The 16,860-nt window shown below is 36.0% G+C and overlaps 1 protein-coding gene across 1 annotated transcript in view; it reads left to right on the forward strand.

Annotated features, from left to right (window-relative positions):
* PRTG (protogenin) overlaps window positions 1-16,860 on the forward strand; it is a 117,701-nt gene that overhangs the window by 432 nt on the left and 100,409 nt on the right. The window contains exon 2 of the mRNA XM_077748915.1: window positions 1,801-2,103. Within this exon, the coding sequence (XP_077605041.1) occupies window positions 1,801-2,103 (303 nt within the window). The remainder of the gene's footprint in view (window positions 1-1,800; window positions 2,104-16,860) is intronic.

Here is a 16,860-nt window from a genome sequence, read left to right on the forward strand (position 1 = left end):
AGCCGCAGTTCCGCGCCGCCCGCCGGGGCCGCCGCGGCGCACGTGGCTTTATTTATATTGTTTCCTTAGTGGTAGCCTCGCCACGCAGGGGGCGCCGCGGTTTCTCGCGGCTTCCCCTTTTTGCAGTGGAGTTTTCCTCCACGTTTTAGGGCTGGGGAGAGAATAGGTGAACTCAGCGTCCGGGTCAGCACCCAGAGTGCGCCCATTTTCCCGGATCCAGATCAAGAGAGGAGGGGACGGCAGGGGTGGAATTGCAAAGACAAGAGGGTTGGAAGGTGCTTGGCTGATTTGTGCTCCAGAGGGGAGGAAGGTATTTAAATAGGATTTTTTTCCCCTCTTGTAGCCAGGTGCTTTGGGGAGGGCCTGAAGTGTGTACGAATGTGAGGATCCCAAACTCCAGGTTAGCCTTGTGCCAATTTGGATGAACTAATTTTTTTCGTTTGCGTCGGTGTTGGTTTATCCTCAAAGAGATAAAACGTGTAAAGTGGATGTGTTGCAGGAGGCAGGGAGGAGAGACGTTCAGGAGAATGGGTTATTTTATTTATTTACAGGTTACAAACCCCCAAACTTTTGTCTTTTCTGGAGGAATTAGCTTTCTGTTAACATGAGAAAAGGATCAAAGTCAGATGTGACTCGGAAACACAATGGGCGCCTTCCGGAGCGGTCCTTGCAGCGCTGGGCTGTTAGGGTCGCTTGCGTAGTCCCAGGCACACGTTTGAGGTCCGAAGCCCCAGCGTGGGAGTATGACTAGTGTGTGAGGTTTCCGAGGACCTCCCTTGATGAGAAACAGATCAATCCCGGGAATTTGTAATCATGGATTCAGAACATCAGAAGGAAGATGAAATGTTCCCAAACTCCTGACACTCCCCAATCGATATGCCAGACTTTTCGCAGGCCTTTGCGCAGAATGCAAGAGGTGACAGCGTATTAGGTGGTCATCCCATGCCTTCTGGCAGGGATAATGTGTATGCTTAGGATAAAGCCTTTCCTCTGCTCTCGTAAAAATGTGTATTGGTTGATTAAGCAATCTCCTATCCCTATTAGACAGTTAGGACCAATTAGTCATGCACTTTATTTTCCAGCAGTTGGTGGTTCTAAAAAAAAGAAAGAAAGAAAATAAAAAGAAATAAAAGTTTTCTAATCCGATCACCCACTGAGTACAATCAGCAAGAGTTACCAACATTTCGAAGTTGATTGTCCATTAAATACCTACCTTACTCCTCAGATATTAAGTAAATGGATCTCTTTCAAGGAGAGGAGATAGAGTCCTTGCTGTAAAAAGACAGATATAAAAATGCAAACTTGTAATTTGTCATGAAAGATAAATGCACTTCCCAAAGGAGTAGGTGCCAAGGGGTCCAAAACACTTCAAGGGACAAGGAAATAAACTTGCTTGTTCACAGAGTTGGAGTTTTGCTAATGATTTCTTGTAAAATTAGACTTTTACGACTTACTCTGTTCAAGATCTTTTTGACAAGCTTGTAAAAGTAGCAAACAGCGTGTGCTTTCCTGATGATTTTGATACTCTAGCAAGGAACTTGAGAACAAGATTCTTACAAGGCAGAGAAGATCATGAAATCTTCCCTATGCTTTTACAGTAGATGTAAAAGGTGATTTTTCCAATTTGTTGCAAAGGTTTGCTGAACATTAGATTCATTTATTAAGGTGTTTATAAGGTAACTAATATGGTTTGTTAAACTTTGTCATGTTATACCCTGCATATATGTTTTACCATGGTGTGTTAAGAAATGATTTTATACCTATAATTCTGGATATGCCCCCACTTTTTTTTCCTTATAGGAGTGTGGTGCTTTAGTGAACTGTTTTTTATAAAAGAGCCACAGGATGTAACTGTCACAAGAAAGGACCCAGTCGTTTTAGATTGCCAGGCTCATGGAGAAGTTCCTATTAAGGTCACATGGTTGAAAAATGGAGCAAAAGTGTCTGAAAATAAACGGATCCAGGTTCTGTCTAACAGCTCTTTATACATCAGTGAAGTGGAAGGCAAGCGAGGAGAGCAGTCTGATGAAGGATTTTATCAGTGCTTGGCAATGAACAAATATGGAGCCATTCTTAGTCAAAAAGCACATCTTACGTTGTCAAGTAAGTGTTTAAATTCTTCATTGTTTGACACTTTTCATTGCTACATTTTGATGATTTTTTTATATACTATGTGCTAACCTTAAAAATCACACAAACATTAAGAATTACCTGGAGATAGTAGTTGATGCTAACTAAAGCATGCAGAAAAATCTGAGACAAAAATAAGTTTGATTAGTGATTAAGAACAAAAGTCAGGTTCGGTTTAGGACACTTAAATCTGTAGAAGTGCTTTATATTAATTTAAGTGTTTCACACTATGGGAAGAGTTGGTTGTAAAAGTTTGGCTAAAACAGCAAAAGTTCTAAAATCTCATCTTTCATATATTAATTAAAATTTTAAAATCACAAGCAAATCTTCCTGCTTTGTAGATAGCCCTTGAGTGCTAAATCTTTCTTAAAGCCCAACCTTCCACTTCTCTGAGTGCTTTAAGATCACTCAACTTGCTTTTTAATTGTAGAGAGGGCATTGGTCAGTAACTCTCAAGCCTTTGAAGTATTCCTAGTCTTTTTCTGCTGGGAGAGAAAGAGGTTAAGGCCATTTCCATATTATGCCTAATGGATTTAAACCAGATCTGCCCCCCTTTATTCCAGTTGTCATAAAGTTTGCTGTCTAATGATTTCCTTTGTATTAACAGCCCCATCAGATCAGCCATTTGTCCAAGTGATCCAGTGCTTGGTGGCTGATCTGATCTGTTGAGTGTAAAGATGGGCCTAAGATAGATAGGGATCTCCTTATTCCCACTGAGGCTTTCCATCTTCTCGGGATCAAACATGCAGTACTCAAAATGACAATAGACCATGTAAATCTTAAAACCAGTTTTCACAGACATCCTAGTAGCTACATTCTCTTGTTGATCCACAAAAGATAGGTTTTGTGCTACACCAACAAATTGATCATTTACAGGATGAACAATAGGAAGGGGGAGCCCTTGAGATAAAAACTTAATCTTGATGAAATAGTTTCCTCAGGGTCTATACAGTTGAAATTTAGGGAGGTATTGGCAGGGGTTTTCTAGGTGACTTTAACTATTTTAAAGCATATGTCCATATATATACCACCATTGTATTTGTATTTATTTTATTTGTGCAATAATGATTAATTGTAGAAAGTAAGTTGCAAGCAAATATGTTTATATTGAAACGTGTCAGAAAAGTAGAAAAGTTTCTAATTTTAGCGCTTCCCCAGAATAGCAAAAAGCTCAGAATTTCTGATAAACTTTCTCTTTTGTTTGCCATAATCACTGGCCAATAATCATTTTGTTGTTGTTGAGTGATGTTGTTTCTGTACAGTGCTGTTATTCAGGATAATGTGCTTTTTATGCTTATATTCAGTTCATTTAATTTTTGTGTGACATGAAGTTGTTCTATCGAGCTGTAAGCTTTTCACCTTTTCCAATTTGTGGAAAGTATTTCATCCCCAGGAGCTGTAGCTTGTATTTCTTTGCTGGAGAGGAGAGGGGCAGGGTAGGAAGGTGGAAGGAGGCGGATGGGCCTTGAAAGGATGAAGCATCTATCATGGCCACACAGGATTTCCAGGACCTCCTTAGAAGCCTGACAAAAAAAATTTTAGGGCGCCCAGAAATACCTTGAACACACACACACAGCTTTGAAGTCTGAATAGCAGAGCAAGTGCTATTAACAGTGAAACGAATGTTAGTATTGGCTTTTTGAGCATCTTTTGATTTTTGTAACTTTGTAAAAAATAATAAATATTAGACTTGAATCATTTTGAAAGGTATTGTAGTGAGGTTGTTTTCATATGAGTGAAAAAAAACTTTCTGGTGAAACTATGTAGAACGTTGCTTTGCTGTTCAGTGTCAGCTGTAGTCAGTTACAGGGACCACACTTCATAGGCACACATTTTATTTAACTCTGCGGAGATATTTTGCTATGAAATTGCATTCAGTATTATAGATTTAAAATTAATGCATAGCAGTTTTAGGTTTTTCTTTAGAAATATGAGACATCTTAGAGATTCTGAATTCACAAAGTTAGTTTTGATATTTAAGAAGCAGTGTCCAATGATGTGGGTTCAAATGACTTTATCCTATGTTCAGGGTAAAGACATTATACATATTAAACAGAGAGAGAATAGGCATTAAATGGACATTCTGTTTTGCTTTTTTTTTTTTTAAAGCTAGTTCTCTCCTAGTTATTGATAGCAGCAGGGTGCAAGTGTGTTCTTTTTATTTTCTAATCAAAGATTTGTCAGCAAGCATATCTTTTGGTTCAGAAGTGTAATACAGCATCTGAAAATCTAAAACTTTAATCTGCGCAAGTTTAGATTTTTAACACACAGGCAATCAAGTCTTGGTTTCTAAACTTAGGAACTAGAAGCTGAAAGTTGCACTCTAGGCAAGAATTCCATTATTCATGTGTAAATTAGGAATTCACAGGGTTAAAAGGTTAGAAACTGGCCAGGATGAGGTTTACCCTTGTGATAAAGAGCAGATGACCCTCATTCATTGGCCAAAGCTTTCATGTAGCTCTTCTGCAAAGTTAGTTATTGCCATGAATTGTTCTTGAGGAATGCAGAAATTCAAATGTGAACAGGCCTTTCCTTAAGTGTCACTATGGAGCCTTATCTCCCAAGCACATCAGAGCTGGCTGCAGGGACAAGGTTCCTCCCCAAAGGCCTGGAGGCTTTGCTTTCCTGTTGTTCATCCAAGCACAAAAGAATTTGTCTAACTTAGTTTTTCTAAGGCATCCCATTTTTAAAGGAAAGTATAGGGTTAAAGTAATATTTAGGTTTTTTAAAAAGATAATCCTTTTTATTGATAGGCATTTTAGCCGTTTTACATTTTCATGAAATTAGGATAGAAAGGGGAGTATGTGGGAGGCCCCTTTTCTAGTTGTATGCCATAGTAAGAACAGAGGATTAAGTGGTTTCCTATAAATTTCAGTATTTTTAGCTTTTGGCAAATCGAATTTTCACTGTCACGGTTTCTAAGTCTTCACTATGTAAATAATTTAATTTAAATATTTTAGGAATAGGAAATAATCCATGGACATTTTGATGTTTCTTGCATTCTTAGCATTAAAGTAAGATGAATTTGATCGGAAAGCATTAGTGTTGTAAAATGGTCTCATATTTCAACAAGTTTAAATTAAGATAAGAGACATTTGAGAGAAGTCAAGGAGGAGGCGGTTGTGTTCTGTGATGTGTAAAAGACTGGCTGTAAGCTAGTGATTGAACAGGAAGCTAGTTGTTTATTTCCTTTCCATAAAAGGTGGAAATTGAAGTCTTAGGATAGAAGGAAAGGGAACATAAAGCTGGCTAATATTTCTTAGGTATTTCAGGACTGTTCGCTTGGGTGAAAAATCATTTTTTCAGTGAGCATTTGTAACTGGAAGACCATAGTATTGTAACTTTATGTTGTTGGTGTTTTTTTCCCCCAAAATTTTGAGGTTAGTTTTGGCATCCGCAGAGTTCGGGGGGAGGGAGTCTGTTTCTACACCTTTACTTAGCAATAGTATTTCCTTTGAAAGGATGTAGTTTATTTTCCATGGATAAAATGTTTATCACTTCGGTTTAAATGGAGATGACACTTGAAAGGGTTGTTGTTGTTGTTGTTGTTGTTAGACTAATGAAAAACTGTTCTATGAGTGTGGTTTCTATTTTGAAGAGTAATACATAAATGATACCCCAAAGTTGATCTGGAAGTGAGTTCACGTATATTGAGAACATTTAATGATTCATGTTAAAAAAAAAATTAGGTGGCTGGTTGAAAAGAGAAAGATAAGAACTGTGAGAGTATTAGCCTAGATTTTGACTTTTATTAATGATCAGGGACCCAAAATGGGGAAGATTTTGCTACACTGCCACTTTTTTTTTTTGAGATTTGTAGATGCTGTAAAGGAGATCATTTCTTACATGTGTGCTCAATCACTTTAAGCTCTAATTCAAGAGTAATAACAAAAGTAGAGGTCATTTGATTTCAGAAAAGTAAGACAACTGAGGCATTGAGAGAGACCAGTCTGACAACACTGTAGATAAGGTTTAGATGATGCTTTCTGGGATCCAAGAAAAATCATCTTTAAAGAGAAGGGGTGATAGTTCAAAAGTATATGTTTAACTTAAAAATTGACCATCTAAAAATTGCTTCCGAGAAGTAAAAGCACACAGAGTTCTACAGGCTTATATACAATGACATTTAATTCTTTTAAGTCTGTCTGCTTAAAAGGTTTATCAGGTAATGGAACCAGTTTTTCCCACCTTGCACTTGATTCGTGAGGATCATTTCTCATCTTCAGAAACCTGGAACACTGTCTCACTGTTGTTCAAAGTTGTTGGATGTTTTATTTTACAACCAAGCAGGATCCACTGAGGGGTAGAGTTATAATTTGCTTTAAGATGTATATAAATGTGTTGGTTTTATTTCTGTTCAGCTTCTTAATGGAATCTTGAAAGGGCATTTGGTATGCCCTCTTTTGTCAACTATCTCTGATTATTCTCAAGAAAAGGTCTCACTCTCAGCTGTTGTTTGCCAAGGGATTTGTTGTCATTGCTCCTGAATTTAACAGCTGGGCCTTTTGATGGAGTCTAGAGCAATTTAAAAAAACACCAAAAAAACCCCAATAGCAACAACAAAAAACAAGCAAAACACAAAAACAGCTAAATCTTTTAAACAAGGTGTTAGGTTGAAGGAGCATTTCGATTAATAAATAAATGTATTTGAAGTTACTTTTTGGAAAAGCCTAATATTTCTGACTACAATTTTGAGAGATGATGTTTATCTCTCATAGGCAGATTTGCTCAATTAGGATTGATTACTTTCAGCTTTTAAATTGGCAGTTACTATTTATTTGAAAAATAGTAATGTTAGACATTTTTTTTTGGATCATACTTGAATTTTAAGAACAGCTATGGTTATGGAGATGTTTGAAGAGAAAACTCAAAAATTATACCCCAAGTTAAGTTTTCACTTTCAGTTAGTACTATTTTAATACTTCTGATTGTCCAGATTCTTTAGTAAAACATTTTTTTAATTCATCATTTAAATTTGGTAAATAAGAGAGGAAGAAGAAGACACAGTTGTGATCATTGAAACAATATTGGCAGTTGCCTTAACATGATAATCTGTACAGTGCAAGCTCATGGTCAGCAGTTGACAAGGGTGATGTCAACTTTTACCTTTTTTGCAAAAAAGGTAAAAATGTACTAACTTACCTCCAGTGGCTATCATTCTGAAGCCAAGTGAATTGCTCCAGGGATATGTATTGCAGAGGATAAAGGTGTCATCCTCACAAAGGTCTCTGACACTAATCTGACAAATACTTTCCTGACTTTTACATTCCTTTTTTCTTTTTTTAACCTCTGGTTCTCAGAAACTGCTTTTGATGAGCTTTAAAAGCCAAATTCTTATAGGCTGAGCAAAAGGCATCAATTAAAAATGTTTATTTTTTCAGTTTCTGGAGGGTTTGCCCTTTACTCATGTTTATGTGTATATATATATTTTTATAGCTTTAGCATTTGTGACTAATAGAGAATACAATCATGGTCAGGGTTCTGGTTTCAAACTTGTGTCTTCACTGGGCTTATTTCTAAGGACTGATGAAAGGCAAATTTTCTTTTAAAAATTTACTTTATGAAACAATAGTAAATCCCAGTTTAGAATAGTGTGATAGTTTTTTTTTTAATGATGCTTTATATAGACTACTTTCTCTAAATCATATTCTTTTGGAGAAATCCTCCAAAATGGCCTTTTTATTATTGTGTAATCTTTTTGGTACTACTCAAAATGGATCCTTCACTCCACCAACTTTAAAAAACAATAACAAAAACAAAAAGATACTGTATTTCCACTGTGTTTTGCATTTCTCAGAATTTCTCATCTTTGGTGCAGTTGACATTTGGGGCTAGATAATTCACTTTGGAAGCTGTTGTATGCAGTGTAGGATGTGCATCAGCCTCCTTGGCCTGTACATACCAGATGCCAGGAGCACCCCTTCCTAGTTGTGAAAGCCAAAAAATGTGTTTGGGGAAGCAAAACCACCCCTCGTTGAGAACTACTGATGTTTCTGAAAGAGGTAGAAAACTTCTGGGCCATTGGTTATTTTAAGGTGTCTATCTTATACTTGATAATCTCCTTTTTTGAATGTTAACAGCGCTAAATATATTGATTGGATAAGTAGTTACTATTTTTAAGTATTGTAAAGGAAGCTCTTTTAAGAAAATGTGTTTGGGTCATTTTTTGTCTTAAGCGGGAGTGATGTCATCTCTCCATTCCTTATTCACACACATGGTACATTTAAACCTGCTATTAAGACTTCACCCTTCTATAGGATCATTCATTTTGATTTCGTATTTAGATCTTTTCTTGAAGTATCTAGTCAAAGAGTAAGTGCAAATTGCAGTTAACCCTGTTTACACAGTGCATTTTATTTTCTTGATGTGATGGGCATCAAAGTTGAAAAATGTGATAAATCTCCATCTGTGGTAAATTTTAAAGAACATCTTTCGTGATGCTCTGCATGGAGACAAGTAAAACTGTATGATATTAACAGCCCAGAGAATAACATTTGTTGTGTGGTAGGTGGTTCTTTGGGTTAATGGTTAACAGAAATCTTTTCAGCTGACTCAGTGGAACCATAGATTTACTCTGGGTAGAAACAATTTAACTTTCCCTAGATAATGATGGAAAGATGGTAGTGTCTTGAGAGGGCATCAAGAGTAAGTAAAGGGAAAAGAATTAGAGACTATAGTATGTTAACTAATACACAAGAAGTTGCAGGCAAATTTTTGAATGGCTGTTGTGAAGTACTTGAAGTACTACTTACTTTAGATTACTTAGTAGTAGTGGGTGGGGATTTCATACTCTTTATCTTTCTCAAAGTATCACTCTTTGTGTTTGCCTTTGTTTTAGTTACCTATTTATGCTAGTTAATGTTTCTATATGCAGTTGGCCATCTGTACAGGCCAGTAGCCACTGGTGGCCCACGTGGCCATTGAGATGGATGAAGGATAAAGCATAATCTTTTCATGAGTGTCTTTAGTGCCGAGAAGGAATGGCTGAACATTGTCTTCGTGTGTTCTACTTCAAAAAAATACTTGGAGTAGAACTAATCATCAGTTCAAATTAGAAGAGATTTCCTTATATTTAAGGAAAATAAGAGCCATGTCAAAATAGAATTTTAGTGTTCTTCGGTTCTTGTTTTCCTATTTTTGTAGTCAGAAATTTGAAATTGAAAGGTGCCAATAGCTCATAAATATTCTTAGTGCTGCTGTATATTGTAAGTGAACCGAACAAGCCTGGTTCTTTGTTGTTGTTGTTTTTTTAATGTGTATGTATTAATTTTTGAGAGAGAGAGAAAATCCCAAGCAGGCTCCAGGCTATCAGTGCAGAGCCTGCCGCAGGGCTCAATCCCATGAACTCTGAGATCGTAATCTGAGCTGAAATAGAGTCAGATGCTTAATCGATTCGTCACCCAAGTGCCCCACTGCTGCCATATTTTTTAGTTGAGTTGCTTGGAGCAGCGGTGGAAAACCAGAAGCACAAAAGACCAAAGAGCCAATCACTTATTTCTTCTCCATTGCTGGTGACTCATTTGACTGTAGACAAATCCTTTAATCATTTTGATCCCTACCTGTCTTATCTGTGAAACTGGGTAGCTGGGGAAGAAAGGAGGGGGAATGGATGTTGAGCAACACAGAACACTTATTTTTGTAATTTGGTTACTGTAATTCTAAGTAAATGGCCAATAAATTATATTTTTATAAGACTGAGTCCAGTCATACATTGTAAGAGAATGATTTAAGTCATTGAGAAAAAATTAAAATAGCTTGACCATTATTTAACTTGGTACTTTTAAGAATTCGTACTTTTTAAAATTTTTTTAAATGTTCTATTTGTTTCCGAGAGAGAGAGAGACAGCGTGAGCATGGGAAGGTCAGAGAGAGAGGGAGACACAGAATCTGAAGCAGGCTCCAGGTTCTGAACTAGCTGTCAGCACAGAGCCCGATGCGGGGCTCAAACCCACAAACCGCGAGATCATGACCTGAGCCGAAGTTGGATGCTCAACTGACTGAGCCACCCAGGCGCCCCAAGAATTCATACTCTTGCCATGCAGTTGGGAATAGTTGGGATCTTTGAAGGTTGACATAGTATATGAAAGGTGGAACTTCACAAATGTGTCTGGGTTTGCTAACAATTAATAGTGTATTCTGATGCTTATTGACTCAGCGTTTTAAAAACATAGTGCTAATTTCATCTTAACAGAGTTTTGCTAATGTATTAGTGTTTCAGTAGAAATAGATTATTTAATTTTTCCCCCAGCCTTCAAACTGAGTTAGCTTGAGTCACTCTGATTGTATTTACAGTAACTCCAATTAAAATATTGACCTCCAACTGAATATATAATAGGAAAAAATGCTGTGATGTTAGTATTGCCATTTTGGTACTTCTTTTTAAAAGAGAGATCACAGCTTTTCTTAAATAACTTTAACAGTTAAATGTATTTACTGTTTTTTTTAAAGTAAGGCTCACTTTTTATTTGTTCAAGAAAGCCACATTTCCACTAGGAAAACTGTCCTAGTAATACTTTTATCATAGTTTTACTTGAGGGGTCAACCTCAGTAAAGCAGCAAGATTACCAAAAAGTTTTGCCAGAAAAGATTATTAAAGTTATCCCAGGGATGGAATATGATTTCTTCTAAACCTGCAAGAATCTTTACCTGGATGATTTACCACCTTTTTAGGAATCTGTGATAATACATGAAAGATAGCATGCCAGTAGGAGAAACTTGGTGAAATTTAAGTTGAATTTTCAGTCCGCCAGATGTCAACTTGGAAGCTATGATATTCAGGGAGAGAATTTTACTGCTTAGAAAATGGTACACCGAAAAATTTCAAGTGAATCCACAGTTGATCAATAGAGAAGTGACTGGTTTCTTATATTAGAATTGACTCTTCTCAGGACAGAAAGAAGCTGACAATCAGGAGTTTTACCCTGTTAATCCATTTTCAGAAGGGGATGACATTTTTTAAAAATGGAAAGTAAGACAAAGAAAAAATACATTATTATTTTTATACTGATCTCCAGACTTTTTAAAGATTTGTTAAGATACTGGCCGTGAACATTTTGAAGAGAAGATTTTCTGAAACCTGTAGTCAGTAGAGAGTCCTTGCTCCCTAATTTGTCTTGCAGTATCATTTTGCTTTCCTCCAGCATGAGTTAAGATCACACTTGTAGTCCTAGAAATGTCTATTTTGCACATAAGGAACATGAAGCTGGAAGGACATAACTGCCTTGCCAAGGGGTACAGGCACTAGATCTGGAACCAGAGCTCAGGTTTGCTGAGTCTAGTCATAAATTTGTAGTGTTTAAATAAAGATTTTCTGGGACATCTGGATGGCTCAGTTGGTTAAGTGTCTTACTTCGGCTCAGGTCATGATCTCACAGTTCATGGGTTTGAGCCCTATGTTGGGCTCTGTGCTGACAGCTCAGAGCCTGGAGCCTGCTTTGGATTCTGTGTTTCTGTCACTCTCTCCACTCCCCTGTTCTTGCTCTGTCTCTCAAAAATAAGTAAACGTTTAAAAAAATTAAATATTTTCTCCTGTGTATTATGTGGAAATGTATCTTTCTGTATTCAAATATATCTTATCCAGTCCATAATACAGAAAAGAGAATGGTAGTGGAACTGACCCTGGGATTAAAGACACTTCTTTAATTTCTTAATAATTATTTTGAAAGTATGACTTTGGGGTGCCTGGATGGCTTAGTCGTTCAACTCTTGGTTTAGGCTCAGGTCTTGATCTTGTGGTTCATGAGATCCAGCCCTGTCTGGCTCTGTATTGACAGCATGGGGCCTGTTTGGGATTCTCTGTCTCTCCTTCTCTCTCTGCCCTTCCCTTGCTCATACTCTCTTGTGCTTGCCTGTGCTTTTTCTTTCAAAAGTAAATAAATAATTTTTTTTTAAAAGTATGACTAAAAAAAAGTATGACTTGGGGCACCCGAATAGCTCAGTCAGTTGAGCATCCAACTTCTGCTCAGGTCAGTATCTCTCGGTTTGTGAGTTTAAGCTCCCCTACCCCACTTTGGGCTCACTGCTGTTGTGCAGAGCCCATTTTGGATCCTCAGTCTCCCTCCCCTGCTCACAAGCTTGCTCTCTCTCTCTCTCTCAGAAAAAAAAAGTATGACTTTATCATTGCTCAACTCACCTTTTACTACTATATTTGTATAAGGTTTTGTTGATGATGATGTAAATAGGCAATTTTGAAATAATCACTAATGTGTTTTTATTTTAAATGTATTGTGACACTTCATGGAATTTCTTTTCCTGTGTATAACCTCATTGCAGGGAGATTGTGCTCCAGTCCTGTTAGAGTTAGCAATTGTTGATTTATTTGTACATATGGAAGTTTGAGCAAAAACAGTGAATTTCACTGTATATTTAAATAACATCCTTGGAGTGAGGCTCTTTCATAGTCAAAAGGTTGAGATTTGTGGTGCCTAGGTGGCTCAGTTGGTTAAGTATCTGACTTTTGATTTCAACCCAGGCCATGATCTCATGGTTTGTGAGATCCAGCTGCAGTTGGGCTCTGTGCTAACAGTATGGAGCCTACTTGGGATTCTCTCTCCTCCTCTTCTCTCTCTCCCTCCCCTGCTCACTCGCTCACTCTCACTCTCTTTCTCTCTCTCTCTCTCTCACACACACACACACACTCGCTCTCAAAATAAACAAACATTTTAAAAAGAAAAAAGTGGTTGAGATTTAAATAAATGGTTGATTATGTGTTATTATTATTATCTCCTGGAAAGATAACCTATGTCTAGCATGGAAATTTTTTTCAGTAGCAGCTTTATTGAGCTAGAATTCATTGATCACAAATTTCACCTTTTGAAAGTGTATATAATTCAGTGGGCTTTATGCATCTATTACAACTATCTAATTCAAGAATATATCCATCAGCCCAAAAAGAAACCCCACACCTCCCAGTTGGCTCTTCACCTGTACCCTGGAACCACTAATCTGATTTCTGTCTCTATAGATTTGCCTGTTCTGGACATATCTGAAAAATAGAATTGTACAATTTGTGGAGTTTGTGTCTGGTTTCTTTCACTTAGCATAATATTTTCAAGGTTCATCCATGTTGTAGTACGTATCAGTACTTCATTTTCATGGTTGAATAAGATTCTGTTGTATGATACACCATATTATGTTAGTCTCATCATCTGTTGATGGACAATTGGATTGTTCTGTCTTTCAGCTATTGTGAGTAATTCTGCAGTGAACATGGCATAGAAGTATCTGAGTCCCTGTTTTCACTTTTTTGGGCATATGCCTAGGAGTGGAAATGGTAGATCATGTGGTAATTCTACATTTAACCTTTTGGGGAGCTACCTAATAGTTTACCATACTCCCTGGACCATTTTTTATTCGTACCAACAATGTGCAAGGGATTTAAGTTTTTTATGGCCTCACCACACTTGTTATTTTCCTTATTATTATCATTATCCCATGGTAAGTGTGAAGTGTTATCTCATTGTGGCTTTGATTTGCATTTCCCTAATGACTAGTGATCTTTTCATGTATTTATTAGCCATTTGTAAAATTTTTTTTTTTTGGAGAAAAATCTACTGCCCGTTTTTTAAAATTAGGTTGTTGATTTTTGTTGTGGTGGTTGTTGTTATTGTTGGATTATAATAGTTTTTTTATATATTCTGGATATTAAACCCTTACCAATTCTATGATTTGCAAATACTTTCTCCAGTTCTGTATTTTGTCATTTCACTTTCTTGATCATTTTCTGGATACTGTCCTTTGATGCACAGACTTTTTAATTTTGATTAAATCCAATTTATTTTTTCTTTTGTTGCTTGTGCTTTTTATACCCAAGAATCCATTACCAAATCCAGTGTTAGGAGTCCAACTTCACACTTTTGCATGTGGAAATCCAATGGTCCCAGCACTGTTCATTGAAGAGACTATTTATTCCTTATTTTTATTATTACTATTTTTTTATTAGGAGAGCACAAGCAGGGGAAAGGGGGAGAGAGAGAGAGAGAAAATCTTACATAGGCTTCATGCTCAACACAGAGCTGAATGCGGAGCTTGATCCCATGACCTATGAGATCATGACCCCAGTGGAAATCAAGAATTGCACATTTAACAGACTGCGCCACCAGGCATCCCTGTTCATTCCTTATTGAATGCACTTGACACCCTTATTGAAATCCATTAGCCATAGATATATAGAATTTATTTCTGGACTCTTCCATTGGGCTGTATGTCTACTTTTATGCCAGTACCATACTATTTTAATTATTGCAGTGTGAAGTAAGTTTTAAATTAGAAAGTGTGAATATTCTAAATTTTTATTTCTTAAGACTATTTTGACTGTTGTAGCCCCCTGAAAGTCTACTAATTGATTTTTTTGTTGCTGTTGAACTGCCTTGAATTCTTGGGATAAATGTCACTGGAATAAATCTCACTTGGTCAATACAGTCTTTTAAATATGATATTAGATTCATTTTGCTAATAGTTTGTTGATATTTTGCATCTATATTCATAAAGATGGTCTGTAATTTTCTTGTGATGTGTATCTGGACTTGACATTAGAGTTGGACTCATAGAATGAGTTAGGAAGAGTTCTCTCCTCTTCTGTTTGTTGAGAGAGTTTGTGAAGATTTGTATTAATTCTAATATAAATGTTTGGCAGAATTCACCAGTGAAGCCATTTTGCCCTGGACTTTTCTTAGTTAGGAGGCTTTTGATTACTGGTTCAGTGTCTTTACTCATTATAAGGCTATTGGCATTTTTAATTACCTTTTGAGTCATTTAGATAATTTGTATGTTTTTAGAATTTGTACATTTCATATAGGTTATCTAAATTGTTGGTGTATAATTATTCATAATGTTATCTCATAATCTTTTTTATTTTGTAAAGTTGGTAGTACTTTTCCCCATTTTCACTTCTTTATGTCTCCTTTCTTTTTCTTTTTTTTCCTTTGTCAGTCTAGTTCACCATTGGTCAGTTTTGTTCATCTTTTTAAGGAATCAATTGTTGTTTCTGTTGATTGTCTTTGTTGTTTTTATAGCCTCTATTTTATTTATCTCCATTCTAATCTTGATTCTTTTCTTCCTTCTATTAGCTTTGGGTTTAGTTTTTATTTTTTCTTGTTCTTCAAGATGTAGTTAAGATTATAGATTTGAGAATTGTTTCTTATTTAACATAAGCTTTAACAGCTTACAGATCTGAGCACTGCTGCCACCAAAAGTCTGTAAGCTTTGGTGTGTTGTATTGTCATATTCATTTGTATCACATATTTTTTTTCTTTCTTTTTAAAATTTTCTTATTATCGGGATGCTTGGGTGGCTTAGTCATCTAACTCTCAGTTTTGGCTCAGGTCATGATCTCATGGTTTGGAAGCTTGAGACCTGCATTGGGCTCTGTGCTGACAATGCAGAGCCTGCTCGGGATTTCTCTCTCCCTTTCTTTCTGTCTGCCCCTCCCCAGCTTGCTCTCTTTCTCTTAAAAAAAAAAAAATTTAAAAATTTAAATTCCTTCTTAATATCTTTTGATTATTTCTTCCTTAACCCCTTGACTAATAGTGTGTTGTTTAATTTCCACGTGCATGTGAGTTTTCCAGTTTTCCTTCTGTGCTTTTTACTTCTAACTTCGTTCCATTATAATTGGAGAAGATACCTTATAGGAATTTAATCTTAAAAAATGGTTTGAGACTTGTTTTATAACTAAACATACGGTGTGTCCTTGAGAATGTTCCATGTATACTTGAGGAGAATATGTGTTCTCTTACTGGGTAGAGTGTCTTTATATGCCTATTAAATCTAGTTAGTATACAGTATTGTTCAAGTCCTCTATTTCCATATTGTTCTTCTGTCTAAATGTTCTATCCATTGTTCAATGTGCTGTACTGAAGTCTCCAACTATTTTATTACTCCCTCAATTCTGTCAGTGTTTGCTATATATATGTGTGTATATAATATTTATATATGTATTATATTTTTATATATGTATGGTTTTATATGTATATAGCTCAACTCTGTTATTTGGTGCACATATGTTTATAATTGTTGTATGTTCTCAATGAATTGACTTTTTTATTAGTAAGTAATGTCCTTCTTTGTCTCTTGTAATGGTTTTTTACTTAAAGTCTATTTTGTCTGCTACTGGTACAGCCACCAGCTCTCTTTAGGTTATCATTTGCATGGAGTATCTTTTCCTATCCTTTCACTTTCAACCTATTTGTGTCATTGGCTATAAAGTGAATCTCTTATAGACCACATATAGTTAGATCTGGATTTTTAAGTCCATTCTTCCAACCTCTGCCTTTTGATGGAGACTTTACTCCATTTACAGTTAATATATTTACTGATAAAGAAGGATTTCTGACATTTTGCTGTTTATTTCTCTATGTCTTGTACCTTTTTGTCTCTTTTTTCTTCCACTACTACATTCTTTTTTGTATTTAGTTGATTTTGGTTAATGAACCATTGTGACTGCCTTCTCATTTCCTTTGGTGTATATATTTTAGATATTTGTGGTTACCATAGATATTACTCTTAATATTCTATATTTTAACAATCTAGTTTGAAGTGATGCTGCCTTAATTTCATTCTTCTATGAAGTTAAGCCTCTCATTTTATGTTATTATGATATATTACATCTTTATACATGTGTGTCCAATAATAGATATTTGTAATTATTTTTATACATTTGTCTTTAAATTATGTAGGAAATAAAAAAATGGAGGTACAGTCCAAAAAATAGAATATTGTTGACTTTAATATTTC

This window comes from Crocuta crocuta, unplaced genomic scaffold, assembly GCF_008692635.1.
Source record: "Crocuta crocuta isolate KB4526 unplaced genomic scaffold, BGI_CrCroc_1.0 scaffold130, whole genome shotgun sequence".
Classification (NCBI taxonomy): domain Eukaryota; kingdom Metazoa; phylum Chordata; class Mammalia; order Carnivora; family Hyaenidae; genus Crocuta; species Crocuta crocuta.